The sequence below is a fragment of the Dreissena polymorpha genome, chromosome 2 (assembly GCF_020536995.1).
Source record: "Dreissena polymorpha isolate Duluth1 chromosome 2, UMN_Dpol_1.0, whole genome shotgun sequence".
NCBI lineage: Eukaryota > Metazoa > Mollusca > Bivalvia > Myida > Dreissenidae > Dreissena > Dreissena polymorpha.
Window position 1 is genome coordinate 80,859,759 of NC_068356.1, and position 27,026 is coordinate 80,886,784.

The 27,026-nt window shown below is 34.2% G+C and overlaps 1 protein-coding gene across 1 annotated transcript in view; it reads left to right on the forward strand.

Moving 5' to 3' along the window:
• LOC127867768 (sortilin-related receptor-like) overlaps positions 1-26,507 on the forward strand; it is a 150,764-nt gene extending 124,257 nt beyond the window's left edge. The window contains exons 39-41 of the mRNA XM_052409153.1: positions 1,461-1,665; positions 18,848-19,078; positions 22,147-26,507. Coding sequence (XP_052265113.1) covers positions 1,461-1,665; positions 18,848-19,078; positions 22,147-22,211 — 501 coding nt within the window. The 3' untranslated portion in view covers positions 22,212-26,507. The remainder of the gene's footprint in view (positions 1-1,460; positions 1,666-18,847; positions 19,079-22,146) is intronic.
• The last annotated feature ends 519 nt before the right edge of the window (positions 26,508-27,026 follow it).

Sequence of the window (27,026 nt, forward strand, 5' to 3'; positions counted from 1 at the left end):
AAATCTAGTTAAGGCAGAAAGTTTTGTCTCTGATTTGCCTGTGTGAACTGCACAGGCTAATCTGGGATGACACTTTACGCACATGCATTAAACCCCCTTTTCACAGAGCACGGCTTAAATATAATCTATTTATGATTATATGTACTCAGATAAGAGTTTCACTTCCTTATATCCTCACAAATAGGAAAAAATTCTAGATCAATACCATGTTCTCTTCCAATTACTTGTCCAGGCTTGCTCTGTTGGTGATATACTAGAGAGGCAATCTATTGTTTGTGATTATTGTCTCCTACCGGTGAAACCGGAGGGGACTTATGGTATGCACTCTGTCTGTCTGTCAGTCTGTCTGTCTGTCAGTCTGTCTGTCTGTCAGTCTGTCTGTCAGTCCGTCACACTTTTCTGGATCCTGCGATTACTTTAAAAGTTCTTCATATTTTTTCATGAAACTTGAAACATGGATAGATGGCAATATGGAGATTATGCACGTCATTTCATTTTGTTCCTACGTCAAAAATTCTGGTTGCTATGGCAACAAATAATTTTTTTTATTTTTTTTACTGAAAATGGTGGAGTTTCTCACCGGTAAGGAACCATATTGCTTGGCAATCTCTTGTTAAGCCTAACTCAGTCACATAACTTGTGTGGTGATTGGTATGAAATAATTTCTATGGCTATATTCCTTCTCCTTAATTCTGGTAGTGCTGTTGGCATTTACTGGCATACATATGCATACTTAACGACATTCCTTATATTTGCAAAGCTTACAAGGGAAAGTGTAAGTAGGTTAAATGACCACAATAATATAACTGAAAAGTAAGAGTAGGTTAAATGACCACAATAATATGACTGAAAAGTAAGAGTAGGTTAAATGACCACAATAATATGACTGAAAAGTAAGAGTAGGTTAAATGACCACAATAATATGACTGAAAAGTGAGTAGGTCTAATGACCAACATAATATGACTGAAAAGTGAGTAGGTCTAATGACCAACATAATATGACTGAAAAGTGTGAGTATGTTAAATGACGGCCAGAAAATGACTAAAAAGTGTGAGTATGTTAAATGACAATCATAACATGACTGAAAAGTGTATGTTGGTTAAATGACTGCAATAATATGACTGAAAAGTTTGAGTAGGTTAAATGACCACCATAATATGACTGCAAAGTGTTAGTTGGTTAAATGACCATCATAAAATGACTGGAAAGAGTGAGTGGTATAAATGACAGCCATAATTTGACTGAAAAGTGTGAGTGGGTTTAATGACTATCATAATAGGACTGAAAAGAGTGATTAGGTTAAATGACTGCCGTAATATGACTGAAAGTGTGAGTCTGTTAAATGACCACTATAATATGACTGAAAAGTGTGAGTAAGTTAAATGACCTCCATACTATGACTGAATTTTTCTTAGAAAGTAGAATAAACAATCTTAAACAAATTAACTCTGCATTCAAGGGCTACCAGGTGCTTCTCTACTCCTTCGTGCCAACAGAGATCAAGTGCCCCAGTGATAAACCTGACCTTTACAAGCCTCTCACAGTCACTAAGAAGCCCCAAGCAAGCATCAGTAACCTGGCCAGTGGATACCTCCATTGCTTCATTGTCAGACTCAACATGAGTGACGGGTATTATGGAGAGAATAGTGACATCTATGAACAAGGTAAGATCATTTTTGTGTTGTTTTGCAGTTGATAATATCAATAAGGAGAAGTGCCATACGTAAGAGCCATAACCCTACACTTTCTTCCATCAGAGTTATTGCCCTTTATTGTTTTTGTATGATGTAACTGTTCAGGGCTATATCTCAGATTTCAACATAAAAATGCATGAGTGTGTAGATATCAAACAGGAGAATTGGCTTTCACAAGAACCATAACCTACACTTTATTAAATGAGAGTTAATGCCCTTTGTTGTTTTTGTGTGATGTAACTTTTCAGCACTATATCATAGAAACAATTCAAGCTTTCAACACGAAACCTCAAGGGTGTATAGATATCATTGAGGAGAATTCATACATAAAAACATAAACCCTTGCTCAATTTACTTTTATGATTAAATCGTTTAGCAAGGGGATATGTACCTATTCATAATAAAAATTAATTTGGCAGTTGATATCAATTCAACAAATTTTCTTAACATTTGGAATGGTGCCAAAAATTGGCCTAAAATTTGGCCACGAAAACAACACACTTATTACTATTATTTATTTTGCAATAAACAATGAAAGGAGATGCAACTCAGGAGCCTGTCTTACTAACCATGGAACAACAAATTGACTTTACAATACATTTTTAGAAAGAAGCATACATTCGTTGAGCCAACATATATTATTATTTTACTTCAGTAAGTGTATTAATTTTTATATGTCCTTCATGTAAGCAACATATTTCTCATAAATATAAAAATTAAGCTTCAAAATTCTGACTCAACTTATATTTTTGAAGTCATTCCATTGCCCCATGTATGCCAGATGCCAGCTATAGGGTGTGAATTGACCTACTGGTGTCATACACAAAGAGTATGAGAACCCTGCCACATTGTCTCGCAACGTTTACATATGAGCAGCACTTTGAGAAATCTTGGCTGAATCCATGCGCATAACATGTGTCCCATATTAGCCTTTGCAGTCCACACTGGTTAATAGGGATGACACTTTCTGATTTGGTTTTTGTTAGCTCTACTGGCCGAAGGCCTGAAGTGCTTATGTCATGGCGTGGTTTCCGTCGTCTGTCCATGCATGCGTGTGTGCATGCGTGGGTAACACTTTTTCTTGTTTACGCGATAAAGTCCACAGTTTTCATCCAATTCTTTTCAAACTTGTTCAGTGTCTTTATATTAATGGGGACTCAAACTCTTTTGAAAATGGGTTACATCGGAGTAAAAAGTCTAGAATTTTCATCCGATTCTTTTCCCAGCTTGCACAGTGTCTTTATCTGAATGATGAGTCCAACCCTATTGAAAATGACCAATAAAGGAGTTATAAATCCAGAATTATCTCCCCTTGAATTTGAGAAAAAAAAAGAAAATCTTTAACATTTTGCCATAACTTTTGCAATAGTGAAGATAGCAACTTCATATTTGGCATGCATGTGTATCTCATGGAGCTGCACATTTTGAGTGGTGAAAGGTCAAGGTCATCCTTCAAGGTCAAAGGTCAAACAAAAATTCAAAGTGGCGCAGAAGGGGACATAGTGTTTACGACAAACACATTTCTTGTTTGTTTACATATAAAGTTCTATCCTTTTGAAACTTCTACGGATGTTTTATATCATCAAGGGACAGAACCCCATTGAGAGTGAAGAAAATTTGTCCAACTTATTATTAAAAAGGAGCCATTTGAAGTTTAAATTTTACGTTTCTTCTTGTTTATGCGATAAATTTCCCATTTTGGGTCTGTTTATTTAAAACTTACTCAGATTGTTCATACTATCAAGGGCTTGAGCCCTATTGATTCCAGCCAGTAGAGCGATTCAGGCCCTCATGGTCCTCTTGTTTAAAGAAAGCCTCTTCTTAAAGAAAATCCAGTTTTTGTGAGAAGTGTCATCCCAGATTAGCTAGCGTGGACTGCACAGGCTAATTTAGGATTATTTTAAGCATATGCATTATACCCCATTTTCCCATAACTAGGCTTATTTGAAAAACAAATAGCAAGATAAAAAAGGAACCATTTCAATAGATCTGCATTCCATATCTACACCGTGTTCCTGCTAAACCATCAGTAAGACAGGAAATCTTATTATACCCCCACAAAGAAAGTTAAGGGGGGTATATAGGAGTGAGCTTGTCTGTCTGTCTGTCGGTCAGTCCGTATTCAGTGTCCGCTCTCTTATTCAAGTAGTTTTCATCCGATCTTCACCAAACTTGGTCAGAAGTTGTATCTACATGATGTCTAGGCCATGTTCGAACATGGGCCTTGCCGGGTCAAAAACTAGGTCACGGGGTCACTTAGTGCGTATTAAACATTCAGCATGTTGTCCGCTCTCTAATTCAAGTAGTTTTCATCCGATCTTCACCAAACATGGTCAGAAGTTGTATCTAGATGATCTTAAGGCCAAGTTCCAACATGGGCCTTGCCGGGTCTAAAACTAGGTCACGGGGTCACTTAGTGCGTTTTTTAACATTCAGCATGGTGTCCGCTCTCTAATTCATATAGTTTTTATCCGATCTTCACCAAACTTTGTCAGAAGTTGTATCTACACGATGTCTAGGCCAAGTTCAAACATGGGCCTTGCCGGGTAAAAAAACTAGGTCACGGGGTCACTTAGTGCGTTTTAAACATTCAGCAAGTTGTCCGCTCTCTAATTCAAGTAGTTTTCATCGGATCTTCACCAAACTTGGTCAGAAGTTGTATCTAGATAATCTTAAGGCCAAGTTCGAATATGGGCCTTGCCGGGTCAAAAACTAGGTCACGAGGTCACTTAGTGCGTTTTTTAACATTCCGCATGGTGTCCTCTCTCTTATTCAAGTAGTTTTCATCCAATCTTCACCAAACTTGGTCAGAAGTTTTATCTAGATGATCTGAAGGCAGAGTTCGAACATGGGCCATACCAGTTCAAAAACTAGGTCACAGGGTCACTTTGTACGTTTTACACATTGAGCATGGTGTCCGCTCTCTATTTCGAGTAGTTTACATCCGATCTTCACCACACTTGGTCAGAAGTTGTAACTAGATAATGTGTAGGTCAAGTTCAAACATGGGCCATGCCAGGTCAAAAACTAGGTCACGGGGCCACTAAGTGTGTTTTAAACCTCACCATGTTGTCCGCTCTCTAATTCAAGTAGTTTTCATCCAATCTTCACCAAACTTGGTCAGAAGTTGTATCTAGATGATTTCTAGGGCAAGTTTGAATATGGGTCATGCCGGGTCAAAAACAAGGTCATGGGGTCACTTAGTGCGTTTTAAACATCACAATGTTGTCCGCTCTCTAATTCAAGTAGTTTTCATCCAATCTTCACCAAACTTGGTCAGAAGTTGTATCTAGATGATGTCTAGGTCAAGTTTGAATATGGGTTATGCTGGGTCAAAAACTAGGTCATGGGGTATCTTAGCTCGTTTTAAACCTCACCATGTTGTCCACTCTCTAATTCAGGCAGTTTTCATCCAATCCTCACCAAACTTGGTCACAAGTTTTATCTAAATGATCTCTAGGATAAGTTTGAACATGGGCCATTCTGGGCCTAAAACTAGGTCACGGGGTCACTTAGTGCGTTTTTTTACATTCAGCATGGTGTCTGCTCTCTAATTCAAGTAGTTTACATCCGATCTTCACCAAACTTGGTCAGAAGTTTTATGGAAATGATCTTAAGGCCAAGTTAGAACATGGGCCTTTCTGGGTCAAAAACTAGGTCAAGGGGTCACTATGTGGGTTTTAAAAATTGAGCATGGTGTCCGCTGTTTTTTGTGAAGACGACATGCAAAATATTATGTGTCAATGCGGCATGTGGGTGTATTCATCACATCTGTGACAAAGCTCTAGTTATCAAGCTATGAAGGAAAGGCTTTAATATCAAGTAAAACATTGAAGAAGAAATGGATTATGTTCCTGATACACCAATATCTGTGAACACCCAATCATATTAATAAATTCGAGGTAAGGCTCTATAATTGTTTGCGAATTCAAATATATAAAAGCCCCACATTCTCCCAAACACTTATGATAAAGCCTCTTTATTATAAATTAAATGGAAATATTACTAATCAAAAAAAGCATTGAAATCTGTAAAGTAATAACAATTTCAATACTATTTATTTTTGTTTTTAGCTCGACTATTATATATGAAATATATATAGTGGAGCTATCCTTCTCACCCTGGCATTGTCGTGAGGGTGAGCATGATGGAATGTTTAAGTTTGCGTACCACCTCAAATATTTTTAGCTCAACTCTTATATATGAAATATATATAGTGGAGCTATCCTACTCACCCCGGCGTTGGCATTAGGGTGCAAATGTTAAAGTTTGCGTACCACCCCAAATATTTTCCCTTGATATATTGCTTTCATATTTTGCATACTTCTTTACCAACATGACCTCAACCTATAAACAAGAGCAGACAACTATTTCAAGTATTTTGTAAGAATTATGACCCTTTTTTTCACTTAGAATATGCATATTATTGATAAATCTATGTTAAAGTTTGCGTACCACCTCAAATATTTTCAATGTCCCTTGACATATTGCTTTCATATTTTGCATACTTCTGTACCAACACAACCCCGACCTATAAACATGAGCAGACAACTGTATCAAGCATTTTGTAAGAATTATGGCCCTTTTTTCACTTAGAATATGCATATTATTGATAAATCTATGTTAAAGTTTGCGTACCACCTCAAATATTTTGAAATGTCCCTTGACATATTGCTTTCATATTTTGCAAACTTCTTTACCAACATGACCCCAATCTATTAACAAGAGCAGACAACTGTATCAAGCATTTTGTAAGAATTATTGCCCTTTTTCCATTAACAATATGCATATTACTTTAGTTACATTGCCATATCTTCTTTATTTATGATCAGATTTTATTAATACTTCGACAAAAAAACACTTACCTGAATACCACAATGGATTCCACCCAAACAATACCCCACTCCCCAACCCAGAATCCCTGATCCCTGCCCCCTCTCCCCTCCCCCCCCCCCCCCCCCCCCCGCTCCCCCGCAATTTTTATTTTTTCCTTTTTTTATTTTTGAAAGATCAAAATAATAATATGTTTTTTCCTTGTTTTTCTTATTCTTGAAAGATCATCTGATAAATGACCACACACCCTCATTATTCCCCCTCTCCACCCCCTCCCACCCAAAAATAATTTATATTAAATATTATTATAAATATTTATTTGTATTATTTTATTTTTGAAAGACTGTCCAATCATCCCACCCAAGCTATTGCTTTCAAACTTGAAATATAATCTTATTAGGTTTTTTTATGTCTTTACAAATGTTCAATAGATTGTGGAAAATATACCTGAACTCAGAATCGTCTATAATGTACCACTTCTTTAAAACATAAGCGATTAATATGTTTAATTTATGGTCCTCTTCAAGTTAGAATATGACTATATTACCTTGACCTTATTGAATATGAACAATATCCCCATGATGGCTTACGTCATACTGTCAAGCACTCGAATAGTCGAGCGCACTGTCCTCTGACAGCTCTTCTTAAGATATGTGGTTGTTTTTTATGATTCTTGGTAAAACTAAATTCTAAATGTTTACATGGTGTATAGTTAAGTGCATTTGTATATAATTAATTCTCAATAAGCGCTTTAAATGTTAACAAAACAATAATCATAAATAATATATTATTGAAATAACATGATTGTTTATGGAAGAATATTTCTGTACAAAACATGCTATGACACATAAGGTTAAAGTTCAAATATTTTGCAATGTCCCAGAAATAGGCTTATATTATTTGTGATTTACCTTTTAAATAACATATTTAAATTCTTCTTTTCTGCTTAAAATAATTTGATGCTACTAAAACAAGTCATTATAAAAGGAACTCATAGGAGCATATCTGTGGCATAATATACAACAGACAAGTCCTAATTTATTAACAATTGAATAATAATGACAAGTAAATTGAGGATATGAACCCATTTGATGAATGCAAATTAAGCTGAAAAAATATAAAAAGCAGAACAATATACATCCCCGCTTGAATGAAACATGACTTCTGGTATTAAATCAATTGTGCATTTATTAATGCAGCATTGTAAATTTGGCAAAATAAAATGAATTTACATTTTATGCCTAGATTATTCTACACATATTGTTTAGATATGTGGTTGTGACAGTATTTAACACGAAACAATAATAAGTATGACAGTTGATGTCATCTTACAGCAGATTTTGTGAATACATTGAAGACATTTATGGCTGTCATAAATGATTTCAGTCTGTTGCAAAAAAAAGGTAACCTGCTAAGAAAAAGACTAACAAAAGCATTTGGTGTGAAAATACATACATTGACCTTATATATAATGAATATGAATAAAATCAGTGTAGTTCTTTTCTTTTAGGTGATATACTTTTGACTAGAAAATACTTATGAGTTTAGTATTTAGTTGATAATTATGAATTCATGTACATTTGACCAATAAATACTTTATTGTTAAAATTGAATTGACCAATTGTGGATTCGTGTATATTTGACCAATAAATACTTTCCAATCAAATTTGAAATGACCAATTATGGATTCATTTATATTAGACAAATAAATACTTACTAGTTAAGTATTTAATTGCCCAATCATGAATTCATGTATGTTTGACCAAAACATACGTTAGCAACGGTCTGACTGTGATAAATTTAGATTTTTATTCTCCACCAATGTGATTGTTTGAGATGTTGCCAAAACCTGCTTCTTAATTTTAAAAAGTAGAAATGGAAAGCTGTATAGATAGTTTTAATATTGATGTACATAAACATTTCATTTTGTATGCTCCCCATATATATATATATATATATATATATATATATATATATATATATATATATATATATATATATATATATATATATATATATATATATATATATATATATATATGGGGAGCATATAGTTGCCAGTTTGTACTTCTGTACTTCCATACTTCCTTCCGTCACACTTTTGTTACAGTTTCTCATAGCGCCTTCAATATTTGACCGATCTCTTACATATTTGGCATGTATGTTTGCATGGACCTCTACCTTTTGATGAGGTTTGAGGTCACTGGGGTCAAGGTCAAGGTCACCAATGCTAATAATAATAGCGCCTTCAATATTTTACCGATCTCTTACATATTTGGCATGTAGGTACCTTGCATGGATCTCTACCTTTTGATGAGGTTTGAGGTCACTGGGGTCAAGAAAACCAAGGCTAATCATAATAGATTTTCCGTCACACTTTTGTTACAGTTTTTCATAGCGCCTTCAATATTTTACCAATCAATTACATATTTGGCATGTAGGTACCTTGCATGGACCTCTACCTTTTAATGAGGTTTGATGTCACGGCGATTAAGGTCACCAAAGCTAATAATAATAATAGATATTCCATCACTCTTTTGTTACAGTTTCTCATAGCGCCTTCAATATTTTACTGATCTCTTACATATTTGGCATGTAGGTACCTTGCATGAACCTCTACCTTTTGATGAGGTTTGAGGTCACTGGAGTGAAGGTCAAGGTCACCTAGGCTAATAATAATAGATTTTCTGTCACACTTTTGTTACAGTTTTTCATAGCGCCGTCAATATTTTACCAATTTCTTACATATTTGGCATGTAGGTACTTTGCATGGACCTCTACCTTTTGATGTGGTTTGACGTCACTGGGGTCAAGGTCAGCGAGGCTCATAATAGATTTTCCGTCCCACTTTTGTTATAGTTTCTCATAGCCCCTTCAATATTTTACCGATCTCTGACATATTTGGAATGTAGGTACCTTGCATCGCCTTCTACCTTTTGATGAGGTTTGAGGTCACTGGCATCAAAGTCAAGGTCACCAAGGCTAATAATAGATTTTCTCAAGGTCACACTTTGGTTACTGTTTCTCATAGTGCCTTCAATATTTGACCAATCTCATATATTTGGCATGTAGGTACCTTGCATGGAATTCTACTTTTTGATGAGGTCACTGGGGTCAAGGTCAATGTTACTGAGGCTAATAATAGATTTTCTCAAGGTCACAATTTTTTTTCACACAAGTTACCCATTTATCGACAAAGCATCATCTGGGAGCATCCATCAGTTTTACTGATATCCTTGTTTGTTGTATATAACTTTTATTTGCATGGTATATTTAAGCTTGTCTTATATTATTATGCCCCCCTTTGAAGAAGAGGGGGTATATTGTTTTGCTCATGTCAGTCTGTCGGTCCGTCTGTCCGTTGGTCCATCCACTAGATGGTTTCCGGATGATTACTCAAGAACGCATAGGCCTAGGATCATGAAACTACATCGATCATGACTGTCAGATGACCCCTATCGATTTTCAGGTCACTAGGTCAAAGGTCAAGGTCACAGTGACTCCAAATATTAAAATGGTTTCCGGATGTTAACTCAATAATGCTTACGCCTAGGATCATGAAACTTCATAGGAACATTGATCATGACTGGCAGATGACCCCTATTGATTTTCAGGTCACTAGGTCAAAGGTCAAGGTCACAGTGACTCGAAACAGTAAAACGGTTTCCGGATGATAACTCAAGAATGCTTACGCCTAGGATCATGAAACTTCATAGGAACATTGATAATGACTGGCAGATGACCCCTATTGATTTTCAGGTCTCTAGGTCAAAGGTCAAGGTCACAGTGACTCGAAATAGTAAAATAGTTTCCGAATGATAACTCGAGAATTCTTACCCCTAGGATCATGAAAACTTCATAGGTTCATTAATCATGACTGGTAGATAACCCCTATTAATTTTCAGGTCACTAGGTCAAAGGTCAAGGTCACAGTGACTCAAAACAGTAAAATGGTTTCCTGATGATAACTCAAGAATAATAAGGCCTAGGATCATGAAACTTCATAGGTACATTGATCATGACTGGCAGATGACCCCTATTGATTTTCAGGTCACCAGGTCAAAGGCCACAGTGACAAAAATCATATTCACACAATGGCTGCCACTAAAACTGACAGCCCATATGGGGGGCATGCATGTTTCACAAACAGCCCTTGTTTTATCTTAGTATAAATATGCTGGCTTTTTATTTAACTTAAATATTTTATGTGCTTTAATAGGATGTTTTAGTATTAGAAAGGGGCACTTACAGTGTAAAGGCACTGCATATGCTAGTTTTAATAATAAGTTTTATTGTATGTACAGTCCACTCTCGTTATCTCGAAGTCGGCGGGAATAAGAAAATATATCGAGATAACGAGAGTTCGAGATATCCGATTTGGCGTTTTTAAAGAAAAAATAAGACGAATATTTACCTTGTTTTTAACATAAATATACCTGCTAAGTGGTCTAACTAAAGCCGTCACCGTGTGGCAGAATACTCTCTACCTGATATACATGTATACGCGTTTTTACGAGGCAAGATTAAATTTAAATGCTTAAAATGACGTTTTAAGTATTACATAATTGCATGAACACATGCGGTTATAATTTTTCTAAACTGTCGAGTAAACATCCGGTAATTTTGCTATTTATAGTTATGATGCAATTGACGTCCAATCAAGACGAGGGTTTTCCATCTGAACATGCGTAAATCACGTTCCAGAATACTGTAACATTTTGTAGTTTGAAATGCAAAGTTCAATCGGTTATAAAATAAAAATTAGTCTTTCGGCCTTTCGGCAGGCGGTGCATTGATTGCAGTTAATTGATGTTAAAGTGACAGTTAAAGTGACAGGCCTTACTCAAGTTTTAATTGCTAACGACATTACACACGTGTGATCATTGATGCAATCAACGGATCGATTTCCTACCGCACAGTATCGGGAGCAGCCGGGCGAAGCGGGGCGGTGAAGTATCAAAGAAAATTTTTCTCACCTTTTGCCGACACTGGGACAGTTATTCGCACTTGGAGATAAACCACAGTAAATACATGTAAAATCGGGACTCGGGACAAAATTTTATATCGACATATCGAATTATTCGACATAACGAAAATCGAGATATGCGATGTTTATTTATATAGATAAAGAAGGAAAAAAGTTGGGACATTGAGCTTACTTCGACATATCGAGAATATCGAGATATCCGATGTCGACATAACGAGAGTGGACTGTATTTGAATGCTTACATTATAGTCTCTTATAATTCAAATATGAATGACATGGTTAACCTTGTTTGTAAATAATAATTGTTGTATGTATGTGAAACCATGATGAGACTCGTATAAAGATATTTATATATACTTGCAAGTCAAGGATTTAATTGTCCAATTATGGATTGATGTATATTTTACCAATAAATACTTGTCAGTCAAACATTTGTATTGACCAATTATTTATTCATATATTTTGCAAAAAAAAAACTTGCCAGTCAATTATTGATTTGTGTATATATTACAGTAAATACTTGCAAGTACAGAAATGAAATGACCAATTATTATTTCATTTATAATTGAGCAATAAAAACTTGCCAGTGACTGATGGAGTATACCAATTATGAATTCGTATTTCAGTGAGCAGTGTTAATGCCAACACACATGTATGATTACATAATCCAATACATTTACTTGAAGGTACTCGAACGCAGAAACATGTAAAAAAACAAAAAGTTTGTTTGCTAGATAATATTGTGTGTTTCTTAGAGGAAATCATCTTTACAAATAATTACTTATAAAAAAAATTTGTTAAAATACCAGTTAAAATACCAATATGTTATGTAAGTGATAATTTGTGTCAGAAAAAAAGCATTAATTTTAATGATTTTTACTGTATTCAAATGAATTATAAATGTGTGGTTAAAAAAAGCAAGAGTGTTATAGACTAGCAAACATCTTTCTTTGTGAAGGTTATTATTGATTGATGATTATAGCTAATAATAAACAACTTCTGCTGTTTGTATTTTATAATATGTTAATAAAAGCATTTCTACAATGTGTAAGTATGAATTAATTGGATCGAAACATTCCTCTGATTAAAAATGTACTTTTTACCTTTGTATTCAAACTTACAAATATGAATTTAATGGATTGCTTTTAGTGCATAATTTAGATTTATTGATGATATCATATTAAATTATTTTTGCACAGAATTGAAATTTATTAATCATCTGCATATACTCTACTTGATTGATTAGTGACCAAATTCCAAACATCATTTTTACCTCATGCGTTGTCAGTCATGTGTAGTCAATTTTAAACAATTTGCTTCAAACAACATTCATCTCCTCCTTAATTGCTAGGCAGGTTTTTATAAAAATTCTCAGGAATGATCATTCGGTGACTTTGTTAAAAAGTTTTTTCAAATTGTTTCCATCCACTCCATGTGACTGTCTTCCACTGTAAGTGGTAGCTTGTATATGAAAATAGTGAGAAACCAAAATCTACCAAAATTAACAAGGCCCACAGTTTTGGCATTTTGTTATGTACATGTGTAAAGTATCTACCAAGTTTGTTCCAATCAGACCTTTAGGTCAAAATTTGCCCCGCCCTTAGGATAACTTGTTTTTCATATATGTATGGTGGTGCAATCATGCCTCTGGGGTCAAAATAGGCACTGTCCTGGTGGTAACTTGTTTTCTTTATATTAGAAGTGCTTTGTGAAAAAGGGGTTTAATGCATGTGCGGAAAGTGTCATCCCAGATTAGCCTGTGCAGTCTGATACTGTTGACATGTTAAATATTCTGCCTTTAACATGGGATGGTAGTCCTAATTTGTTGATTTATGTAGAGGCATTAGGTTAATAACTAAAAAAACTTAATTTCTGAAACTACAGATTCAACAGCTTTCATCATCATCATTTTCGCCTGTGGTCTCATCTGGAATGTCTTGGTTCTGGGCAAGTCTCTCCAGCTGACCCCATGTTTGGCCCATCTGCTTAGCATCTACATTCAGGTCCCAACGCCAGGTGTTTCTAAGCCGCCCTCTTTTCCTTTTCCCTTGGGGGTTCCATGTGAGGGATTGCCTTGTCGTATTGGACGCAGACTTGCGAAGGGTGTGGTCTATCCACTGCCAACGTCTCTGAAGGATGTCTTCTTCAACTGGCAGCTGCTGTGTTCTTCTCCATAATTCATAGTTGGAGATCTTGTACGGCCAACGGATCTTGAGCTTTCTGAGGCAGTTGTTGATGAAAACCTTTAGTTCTCCAGGTGTCTGCTCCATAGAGGAGTAGTGGCGTCACTATGGTATTGAAGAGCCTAATCTTGGTGGTGTTGCCAATTTTGCTGGATCCCCAGATGTTCTTCAGCTTTACCGATGCGAGTTCTGACATCTGCATCCATCCCTCCCTGGTTGTCCAGAAGCTGCAGAGATAGGTGAAGCTGTCCACCTCCTCCAGTGCCTCCCCTTTGACTGTGATGGGTGTGTTGTTGGATGCGTTGGTCCTGAACACCTTGCTCTTCCCTCTGTTCGTTGTGATGCCCAGTCTAGCTTAGTTGTCCGCTACCATGTTTGTCTTTTCCTGCATCTGTTGTTGGGTGTGGGAGAAGAGAGCTAGATCATCGTCAAAGTCAAGGTCTTCCAACTGTTTCCAGTTCTTCCCTCTGTTCGTTGTGATGCCCAGTCTAGCTTAGTTGTCCGCTACCATGTTTGTCTTTTCCTGCATCTGTTGTTGGGTGTGGGAGAAGAGAGCTAGATCATCGTCAAAGTCAAGGTCTTCCAACTGTTTCCAAAGTGTCCACTGAATTCCATTCTGCTTCTGCTTCGTCGATGTCTTCATTACCCAGTCTATGGCCAGCAGGAACAGGAAACGTGAGAGTAAGCAGCTGTGCCTCACTCCGGTTCTCACTTCAAAAGCGTCTGTGAGCTGTCTGCCAAGAACAATTCTGCAGGTCATCCCTTCATAAGACTTTCTTATGATGTTGGTTATATTTCCTGGTTTTTTGTAGTGTCTCAGAAGTCTCCATAGGGACTCCCTGACAACGCTGTTGAACGCGGTTGAAAGCCTTTTAAACGCTTTCATATTTGGTTTTCCAAAATTTGTTTGAGGTCAAATATAATGTTTGTTAAGTCATGCCCTTTGGTTCTGATCTCACCAAGCTCATGGGATTACATAATTTGTATAGACTTACTTAGTAAACAACAAAATAAATAACACATCCTCTCTGAAACCATGAGGCAGAGAGGCTAAATATTTTGTAAATTTCATCAAATTGTGGTCCACTAGAAAGTTTGTTCAAAGCCCATGAGTTAAAACTCATTATTTATTTCCTGATAATGTTTCTGGAGTTAAAGTATTCCTATAAGTATTGCATTATTAAGACTTGCATTGATCTTTTACAAATCTCTGAAACACAGGTAAGCCATATATGGCCATATTGGCCCTTTTGTTTTTGGATATTCTTGGTTTATAGATTTATTTCAACATATTGTTTGAAAACATTTCAGCAAATGTAAAGAAGTGTTTGTCTTAGTTTCCAGAATTTTAATCTGAATAAATTTGACTAACCAAGTTTTTTATTTGCTAACTAAGATAGCTGCAATAAAATGAAAAACGCTATGTACCTTCATTTTGTCAGTTTTTGCAATGATGGATTGTAGACACCAGTGGATATAGAATCTTTTAGAGTGCTTTTAACCGCAATGCTATGTTAAAAAATTTGTTCACAATCTCTTTTTGTGTGGTGTTGATAGTTTTTTTGTCACATTACAAAAATAATGGTATCACATTTACAAAAAGCATTTAAAACATATAAATAGAATTGTATGACCTTCTTTGAGACATTTGAATTAGACAAATGTTTATTTTTATGAATTTCCTGTTTTCAATTGTATTGTTTTCTATCTGCGCATATCATAGTTAATGTCACAATTTGTCAACGATTTAAATGACATACATTTAAATGACATGCTTTTTTGCACTTTAAGAGACGAGTAATTAATTCAGATGCCATTTGTGACAAATAGCAAAGTCCAGGCTGTCTTAAAATTAAATTTTCAAACATACAAATATTAAAATAAGACCCTGATATAAATAATAACAATTCTTATGCAAATTCCTTGGTAGGAAATCATATGATGAAAACGTTAATGCCACCAATACTGGCTGTGTAGGCAGCTTAGGCAGGCATATCCTGTCACATGCCTTTAAATCAGCCCAATAACCAGGTAACCTAATAACCCAAAAGATATTAGGCTAGATGGTAACCTAATATCCCAAAAGATATTAGGCTAGATGGCCACCTGACCACGAATATCCGTCGGTCACTCTGTTTTACTATGAAATGACGTCAATTTCATTATTCCAGCGAAACTCTCCTGTTAAACTCTTTTACAGTGTAAAGTGTGAAAAAAGCATAAAATAAAAAGAAATAATTGTTACATGAAAAATAGAAGAATATGTTGGTGACATGGATGGAGAATGGTTATCTGGCTCGTCGGAGGATCTTATCGGGTTCTCCTTCGGCTCACCCAATAAATTCCTCCGACTTGCGAAATAACCATTCTCCATCCACGCCACCAACCTATTATGCTCAATATATCCTTCTTACACCAGTGATTTTAATAAATAAATTTTGGGAGGAAAAAATGAAGATCTGTAGGTTTGTAGGAAAATTACAAAAACAACAAAAAGATTCAGATTGTGAAAAGAAACTTTCAATTGTCATTTGTAGTATTTTCTTTGATTGAACCTCTAAGGATATTAACCACTCAAAAAGAGAACTTACTTAAATTAGAAATAAATTGTTCTACACATGTTTTCAGTTTAGTTAAAATGAATGTGCACTTAACCAACAAAGCAAAATACAAATAAAGGACACAATTGCTGAATGCTATTTATGCTTATAGAGTTAAAAGTATCAGATTGAACATTATAACAAGAGACTGGTTTGTCAAACTGAACATTTTAACAAGAGACTGGTTTGTCAAACTGAACATTATAACAAGAGACTGGTTTGTCAAACTGAACATTATAACAAGAGACTGGTTTGTCAAACTGAACATTATAACAAGAGACTGGTTTGTCAAACTGAACATTATAACAAGAGACTGGTTTGTCAAACCATTGAGCCACGTTCTGGGAATCAGGGATTAATGCATGTGCGTAAAGTGAAGCCCAAATCTGCACAGGCTAATCAATGAGGACACTTTCAGCCTAAACTGGATTTTCGCCAAGAAGAGACTTAATTAAAGCAAAAAAATACCACACAAGCAGAAAGTGTTGTCCCTGATAAGCCTGTGTGGACAGCTTAGGCTAATCTGGGATGACATTTTACGCACATGAATTAAGCCCAGATTTCCAAGAACAAGTCTCAATTAACTCTTTCAGTGCTGGAACCGAATTTTGAAGGCCTTTGCAAACAGTTTGGATCCAGATGAGACGCCACAGAATGTGGCGTCTCATCAGGATCCAAACTGTTTGCTATTCTGATAGTATTCTTTGAAAAAAAAATCCAAGAAAATGCTTATTTTAGAAATTTAGCAGACAACATTTTAGCACTGACGACAAATTTCCCAGCATGCAAAGGGTTTATTTCCAGCTTTCTGGAAGGCTTAATACTTTGACAAGTTAATTTGGGCCATATTGACATTTATGAAAAAATGTGCACACTCTTATCATCTGCTGTACCACCCAAGTAGTGAAAATAAAATGCTGACCACCGAGTATGGATTATGAATAGGTGACCTATGAAACATTAGTATAAATCAACATGCTTTTCACATTCCAATTAGTAGACCATATGTACTTGATCACAACAAAAAGGTCATTTAAGTGATCACTCAGTGATGGCAGTTAAAGTTGTTTGTCACCAACCAAGTATTGGTTTTATCATCCGTGCTTGATCATAGAAAACAGGTGTTTTATAGGTGGCCTGTAATAAATTATTTTGTCAGCTTATTTGTCATATGCCCATCTCGTGCCTTAGGATGCTTGTCTGCGCTGATATAATTATAGAGTTAGAAGGATTTTGGTGAACTACTTTTATGTTTGAAGTTGGGTAGGTCGGTTAGTTGGTCTGCAGATCTTTTGTGTTACCTTTTTGAATGATATGTAGGGAATGCTTTGATCTACAATCATGCAAATTGATATGATGGTTACTTAATTGGGAAGATTGGAAGACAGTCAAATGTCAAGGTCAAAGCGGTTTGTAACAGTAATCTTATTTTTGCACAAATTTGTGAAAATGCATTCATCTATGATTATGCAAATATTGAAGGTTGTTACATACGTGAAAGACACCTATTGAATTTGAGGTCACCCAGATAAAATGTCAAGTTAACAGGGGTTTATAACATTCATTTTGTGACTATTTTCAGAGCCCTTTGACCTATGATTATTCAACTGGGTGTAGTGGTTACTTGGCAGGAAAGGTCAAGGTTACATGTGCTTTAATTAATAAATTGGTGTCTGCATGATATCTAGAGACGGCTTTGACCTATGAACATCTAAATGTGTATGCTGGTTATTTGGGAGGTTTATTGATATTGAGGTCCACAGGTCAAATGTAAAGGTTACAGGGATGTGTGACTAAAACTTCGTTTCTACGTGTCTTGAAAAAGCTTAAACCTATGATCATGCATATTTTTATAGAGGTAACTTTGGTGGACAGGAAGATGCCTATAAAGTTTTTGGATATCAGGTCAAAGGTCAAGGTCACATTGGCCTTCATCATGAAATTGGTTTTTGCACAATATCTAGAGCAAATTTTGACCTATGATCATTTAAATTGCTAGGCTGGTTACTTGTGAGGATACAAATATTCATAATGATTTTGAGGTCAGAGTGTAAAATATCAAAATTGTATGTTCTTGCAACACTAAATTCTCAACATCAATATCTTGAGTATTTTTTTGATTATATAAATTAGTATGATGGTTAGTCTTTGATGACAAATTATGACCCCTAATAATGTTCAAATCAAAAGATTAACTGTCAAGGTCAAACACACTACTTTGATAAAAGTCCTGGGGCACACATGTTTTTATAGAGATCTCTTTTTTATCTGAATTGGCTAAGCACATTCCAAATATAAGCTCATATAATAATTGAACCTGGTTCTTCAGCTCAAGCCTTTTGTACGCTCAAAGCGCAACTTTAAAGTCATTCATTATTTGACAAGCTAGTACTCGTGAAATGAATGATTGAAAGCAAGACCATTCAAAAGGCAAATATATTGAGTATTTTTATCCAAGTGATAATTTTACAACAACCAAATAGTCAAAATGGCAGATATAATCCGATTAACTATTAAAAGTTCATTAATGTTTTAATACTTATTTACAGCCCTTGGTGCAGTGACTCCTCAGCCTGTTATGGCTGACCAGGTGGCGCTGAGTCGAACCAATCTCCTGGCAATGATTGTGGCGCCAGTGGTGGTGGTGCTAGTGCTGGTTGTGGTTATCATTATCTTTGTCATACGTCACCGACGTCTGCAGCGATCGTTCCGAGCCTATGCAAGCAGCCATTATGAGGCTCGATCAGGAACCACAACCTTTACTGGGGCTGATGAATTGGGTGAGTGATTAATGTTGGTAAATAAATCAGTTTATGTTTACTGTGTGATTGTTGAATGAATGATTAATTTGTTAGGGTCTTTGTTGGTGATAACTTTGTGATAAACTTACTAAAAGATTATTTTGTTAGTAACTTGATGGATGATTAATTTGTGATGAACTGTGATGTTCTTTTGAATGATTAATTTGTGATAACCTTGTTGAATGATGAATTTGGGATACACATTTGGAATGAGTAATTTTGAAAATATGATTGACATTGTGAGTGATTTAATTGTGATGACTTTTGTGGATGATTAACATGCGATGAACATGGTAAGTTTGTGATGAATTTGGTCAGTGATTAATTAGCGATGTATTTCAATAGTAAGTAATTTGTAATAAACTTTGTGATTTATTTTGGGTAATCTTAAGTAGGGATTATCTTTTTAATACCTTGGCCCGTTATCAATTTATGATGAGATTCTAAAATGTCAGCATTTTAAAAGAACACTCTTGATAAAAAAAACTTGTATTTTTTATAATATGCCCATAATTAACACCTAGTTAAATGTATTTTTCCTTTGATCAATGTTTTACCGCAACTTAACACATAGTCAAGGGTTGTGATAAATATAGGATCTGGTACGAGTTGTCATATCATACCATATTTTATTAAACGAGTTCAGGAATTTCGTTAGTAAGCAAGTCTTTGGCGAGCTTACTAACAAACTTCCTGGACGAGTTTAATAAAATATGGTATGAAAGGACAACAAGTGTCAGATCTTTAATTATCACATGCTTTTAAATCAGCAAACTAAATAAATATGTTCCCAAACATAATGATAAATCCCGAATGTTGTTTACATTTCGTGACGTCATTTGATGTTGCAACATCATTTCAGCAAAATAACAAAATGCGATTGGTCAATCGAATGAAAACTAAGCCAATGAAAACGCTTAAAAAGTATATATTACACATGTGTAAGATAAAAATATTCGTTATGGTTATATTACATGGGAAACAGGGTATGTCATGTGATAAACAATTATCCCATTCTCACTGTTGCTGAAAAATATGTGCTTAAAAAACCTCTTTTTTATGTGTATGCAAGTGGAAAGAATTAAGACAAAACAAAATTCAGCAGTAGTTTATAGAGAATACTAGGTTAGCGTTGAATACAGAGAAGTTTATGTTGCGAGGCTTAGAACGCCGGAAGCGCGAGCCTTGGCGAGCGCTTTCGGTGTTCGAGCCGAGCAACATAAACTTCTCTGTATTCAACGCTAATCCTAGTATTCTATTTATCCCATTTGATTTTTTCAACGTGACATTTAACATAAATAGATCTAATAACCTTAACAATAATTTTAATTCAGTCATAAAAGCGCTTAAAATCTAACAAATGTAACCATGCGTAGTGATATACATGTATTTGTTCTGGTACGCAAAATAGTCTTTAAAAAATTCACACACAAACTGTAAAACAAGTAAAAATATCACCATATGCCTATATTCTATTTTACGCAGTATGCGAATTTTAACACATTACGACCGCGAAAAGAAGATTTTACTTTACTATAATTTATTTTATTTTCGAAAGAAAATGATCAAAATCCAATATGGCGGCGATTGCTCCTGACAAAATGCTGTCGATGTCAACATACATGTACACCATCGACGACCTAGTTCTGGCTACCATAACTTTAAATGTCGCTTTTTATGATTTTTGACTGGCGCGACTTTGTACAGGTCTGTCAATACTAAATAAACTGTACGCTGAAGTTTCTTTAGCTATCGAAGACCTTGACAATTTTGACGAGTAAACAGACAATTGCAGCGACTGACACTTTATTTGACAAAATATACAGGGCAATACGTTTTCCGACTTCGGACGATGAATTTAAGGACGCGCAGAACGTGTTTTTTATATAATTTTATGGGTATGCCGTGTGTGATCCGATGCATCAATGGCGCCTATGTTAAAATCATTTCCCCGAGAACAGGGAACGACAAAAGTACAAACAAAAATCAAAACACGTAAGAGCTAGTATCTTACCTTTATCCTTTAAAATCCATCTAATAATCCATTTAACTCAATAATTGACGATTTTGCATCTAGGGTCATTAATAATTATTTTAGCATAGTTAAATAAAGACCCTTATGCCATTCTATCACTTTATTCAAATGAGTTTATGAACGCGATAAACTTTCTTCTTCGTCACACGCTACGTCATTTACTCTACATTTCTGCTGTTCAAATGAACCGGAGCAGTTTATCTAATAATAGCCGTTGGTAAACTCAGTTGCATTTGCAGATTTCTGCATACAAACATAATTATGTTTAAACTTGCACAATGTTTTATTTATCTATGGTAAATACACTTATTATACGAGAAAATAATTTAATATATAAATACACAAAGAATGGAAAACATTCCAGTACACAACAGATAAATGAGTAGAAAATACCCGTGTAAAAAATGGGACGTTCCCAATTCCAGTGTGGTGCTATTTTTACCATCTTATACTTTACACAGTTCTATGCCTAACGTGAATTAAATAGGAAAGCAAACATAGCAGATTATTTATGAACTGTGCGATATGTGTATGGCTTGTTGTACATTCTTAATATTTAAGTTAAATGTCAAAAGTATATGCTTTGGTTATAAACAATGCACATTACACTAAATAATGTCGTATAATTTTGAAGCTCAAGTTTTGTCGACTTTGTTTCTTATGAAAAATCATTCAGTGGTAAAGTAAATATAAATAAAAAAATAACAAAACAAAAATCGTGTAATTTTATATTTTATTTCAACATTTCTTTTGGTGAATATGTCATATATATTTTTTCTGCAAAATATGCACATTTTCTTTTAATGGGTGACCTTAAAATTCGATCAATGAACCAAACAATATCGACCTAATTTTAGCGCATATCGCATGACGTCATTTAAAAAGTAGTCCGTGCACGCGACAGGTATATTCCACAGTGTTGAATACAAGCAAGTATATTCCACAACGTGTTATACCGTCAATGTCGCGGTGAAAATGGGATAAAATTCTTTCTATGAATGTCTGTTTGCAGATGAAGATGGTGATTCTCCTATGATCAGGGGCTTCTCAGATGATGAACCGCTTGTGATTGCGTAAATGTGGAAAATGAAAACCAGTTTGACATTAACAGTCTGTGATCACATATATGTGGACTAAGAAAACCAGTCAACAAGCAGTAGATATGGCCCAGCAGTCACTTACATAATAATAAGTCTTGCATTTTTAATTGATCAATATCCTTTTACTTCTTGGAATGCTGTCAATGGATTGAAATGAAGCATTAATCATTAAAATTAATGGATGCAGAAACGGCATCTGTGATATCTCATTCTGTTCAAATACATTTTTTCAAGCAATAAAAACAAGACTTAAGTTACTTTTGTTACAATAATTGATATGATGTTTTTTAATATAATTATGCTCATTTATTTGTTACACGGTAAATTTAACCAGAATTTCCATTGTTTTTGTTTAAAAATATGTATATATATGATTTGTTATTGTTTGTGTTTATGCAATATAATTTTGTTGATCCTTATGAAATTGTCCATTCCATTGTATTGATTGTAACTATATTGACAATTAACAAAAATAAGCTATGTTTTAATTCATTATTAGATGTTTTTAACGGTCAATGATTAAAGTAAAGATTTAAACAAAATTGACTTAAAACAAAAAGATAAATTGTTTACGTGAAAAAAAAAAAAACAACCCTTTAAAAGTTATTCCTTGTAAGTTTCTTTCATTATACAATATAATTAACGGTGTTCTTTCTAGAACAATTACCACAGTGTCCTGCACATGATTTATTCATAATACTTGTTGAAATCATGTTCAGATAATGACTTAAGAATTTAAAACTAAATTAATTAGTTATTAATAACAAAAGCATTACTTGATAACTCAGAAAGAAATGCATTGATAGGCAATGATTAACTGATCTTTAATTTCTTTGATCATTTAAATTAGTCAAGATCGAAGTCGTCTTAAAACAGAGGCTTTTGTTGCGTAACCAGTATAGTTTGTATGTCATTTACATTCCAAGAATAAATATTTTAAATCCAGTTAGAAAGTCAGGGAGACATTTGACGCCTAAGTGACATTGAGTTGTTTCCTTCCACAATGGTGGCTTTGTTGCATCGTAACGTGTGAGAAATGGCAGGTTTTATTTGTTATTTACAATCCTCTTTATATTTACATCAACTGCTTCAGAAGTCATTGATAACAATTGTTTATTTTGTTGTTAATTAGTCTCTTAATGGGGTCATAATGCATATCATATCAATACCAAAGGTGGTGGTGGGGGAGTTCTGTTATAAAAGATCTTGTTATGCTCATTACCTTAATAAGAGTCCATGGACTCACTAGTGGATGTATGTCTTTATTTTGTGGTGCATAAAATAAAAAGGATTTTTAGAAAAAAAAAATATGTTATGAATATTTTTTAATGATTCGTAAATGGGTACACTCATTATTCCGAGTAACCCACTATTAGGAATTTTGTGGTTTTAAGCCTTTCCTTGTTTCATTTCAAAGAAAAGATTTTAGAAAAAAACAAATTTATGTACTTTGGTTTGATATGCAAAATTCTTTAAGCTAAATTAGGTCTTGTGCACATTTGTTATACATTTATGGTAAAGAACAGTGACTTTTGACTCTGTTAATACACATGCACATAATTTTGACATTTTTCATCGTTTTGGGTCTTATGTAATATTGATATAATTTAGTTTTATAATGTAGTATTTCATGATTGACTAAGTGACAAAAGTTTTCTTCAAAGATCAATTACTGTATCCAATCTGTGAACAGGTCCTATAAATGCATGTCAGACCAGTATGCAGTGATATACAGACATCGTGAAATATGTTTATGGTAATATCAGTGACTATATACAAGGAAATACATTTTTTTAGTTAAAGTTATGTGTTTTTAGATTACAAACACTAACTCATGTTGTAACACCACGACATATTGTCAACCTACCTAGATCTGCTGTTTTTCAAAAGAATCTCAGTAAATTGTATTAGTTATACATTGAGTTTTAAGGTAGTTTTTTTTTATGAGGTTGTGTACATGGTATTTTACTTATACATTCTTCTCAAGACTTTATAAAGAAGTTAAATATTTGATTCAGTGACACATCTATTTACATTGTGATACAGAACCAGCAAATTAACATAGGCAGATATAAAGGATGTTGTTGTTGCTTTGTATCCGATTTACCATGTCAAGCAACTTTCAAGAATGTGTGTATACTATACTTTTTACTTAAAAATCTCTTCATACAAATATTCAACCCTCTGTAAACAGCTGAACAATATTTGTCTATGCTTTGTTTTTTAATATGTTTCAATGTTATTTGTTTGTTTGTGGAGAAAAAAATGAGTGCTAAATTGTTTGATTTTCTATATGCTTTATTTGTTCTTTTTTGTCACTTTTTTGAAATTGTTTCTTTTATTGTTTTTTTGCTTGCCATCCATGTACAGTATATATGTAAATGATTTTAACTATGATGCTTTAATGCTTGCTTGAGATTATTCTGAGCCAAACTCTTCTTTCCCTGTTAACATATCAATATTGCAGCGGTTATTTTATATGTGCTCAATAACCATTTTTACTTAACGTCTTTCTTCCTTTTCATTCTTGTTTACTTAAAAAATATCAAAACAGAAAATATTTTTATTCCATATAATTTGAATACATATTATTCAAAATGGTATTTGCTCTGTTGCTTTTTCTCCATATATTTCTGTTATTCAAACATCTGTTTATTTGATATAATCTCAAAAGTTCTGTTTTGTTTATGTGATCCTAAATAAATAAATGGTAGCTTTATCTTTAAACCAATCGCTAACTGAAACTAAAAAGCAAATTTTTCCTTAATACAGAAGCTATTTCTGTATATAAATAACAATAAGGAAACTAAAAAATTTAGTTAATTTTGTTGAGCGTCATGTTGAAGGGAATTGATAATTTTCATAATATTAATAAACTGAAATTTGGTATACAAATTAATAAACATAAACATTGTACATTTTATATGAATTCAAAATTGTGTTGTCAATAATTTTGCCTGAGAGGTGTGTTTTAGTGATGAAATTTCATAAAATGCATTATTCTTGCATTACATGTATTTGAAGCTGGATATGATATGCTTTTGAAATTTATAGCTTTAATATTGAGTCTTGTCTTAAATGATTTTTAAACATTATAATATATTATAAATACCTGGCCTCCACCAAAATCATTGAGGGGACACACTGTATCATATTTGCTTGTCAATTTTAAATTTGTGGTTCATAAAATGGCAATGCGTTGTCTCTAACCCTTTCCCACTCTGCAGCAAAGTAAAACTGTCTAAATGCAACCAGCATAAAACCAGAAGAGCCTTCTATTAACTCAAAGGCTTTTCTGGTTTATGCTGTTTGCTGCTCACCAGGAATGGAAATTAAGCCTTTAAATTTTTGTATCTATAATAAAAGGTCTTTAATTCAATATGATTTTCTAAGGTACTGCAAAAGGTTCATTTACATACTTGTCTCTTGCATGCTAAGGCATTTTTGATCCTATAAAGCTGTTATCCATTCTGATTCATGATTCTGTCATAATAAAAGTATCACACCTCAGACTTAGTCTTAACATAATATTAGAGCCTTTAGATATAAGTGTTAGATTATTATTTTTTGGATTTTGTATTGTATGGGTCAGATAAACCCTTAAAAACTGCACATGCACAAAATGCCTGGGTTGTCTTGGTATTCCAATTTTAAAACTTATTTTATGTTTGAATTATTAAACATCTCAGTATAATTTTACTTTAACCATTACCACAGAAGATATATGTTCAAAAATAATTTATTACAAACATCTGTTAATTTGTCTATGATTCCTTTCATTCTGTCTTAGAGACACAATATTTAAGTGTCAACGGAACTAGTGTTCTTGGTTGGATGTTCACATTATTTTTCTTTGCTTTAAGCATTTTCTGTGTAATATTGCCTTAAAGTTCCATGTTTATTTTTATAGGATCTGCAAATGGTGTACTGTTAACTAGAATGATGTGCTGAAATTTAATTTTTGAGTTGCACTTTAATTGAACACATTTCTATGTTGTTGTTTTTTTTCGGTGTAAGAAACACCTTTTGTTGATGGAAGAAGTGATTTGTTATGTGGTGCCTTCATAAGCAAAAATGTTGCTAACACATATCACTTATTTTTTTCTAAAACCGATCTTCACAACAGAGAAATGTTCGATATCCATGTTCAAACTTGCTATATAACTTAATAGTTCAAGCATTTCTCTGCACTAAAGGTCTGGTTTATTATGTCTTTTGCTTGTATTCTGATTATGAAATATTGCTTTCATTTAAATAAACGGTTGAACAAAAAGTTACTTTTTTTCTCTACGTGAGTGGAACAAACGTTTAACAGTTATGTAAATAACACAGTTGAATTGTGAAGATTTTGTTTAAATATCTGGTAACTGTTGTTCGGGACGAAATGACGTTGATTTATAAAGAACATGACAACACGAGGCATGTTTGTCGGTGCTCGGTAAATTTATTAGAGTTGTTGAACTGAAGAATTGGTGTTGCTGTTCAGAGGCTAGTAAATAAACCAGTAACATAAATTCAAGTTCCACTGTCTGCTGTCTAATAAAACATCGCCACGAGTGATTTCTTTATTTCCTCATTGGTCAAAAAGAGCGTCGTGGGGTAATTTGTGCTAGACGGTTTTGAAATTGCGTTATTTGTCTAGTTTTATTTCTAGGACAAACTCCTTTTCCACAGTGACATTCAAAATGAGAATGCAGCGAATCGTTTAATTCTTATTGTGACCTTGGTTGTTTTAAGACGGCTGGATGAAGTGCCGAGAGTTTCGTATTTTATATGCTAAAGATCAACGCCG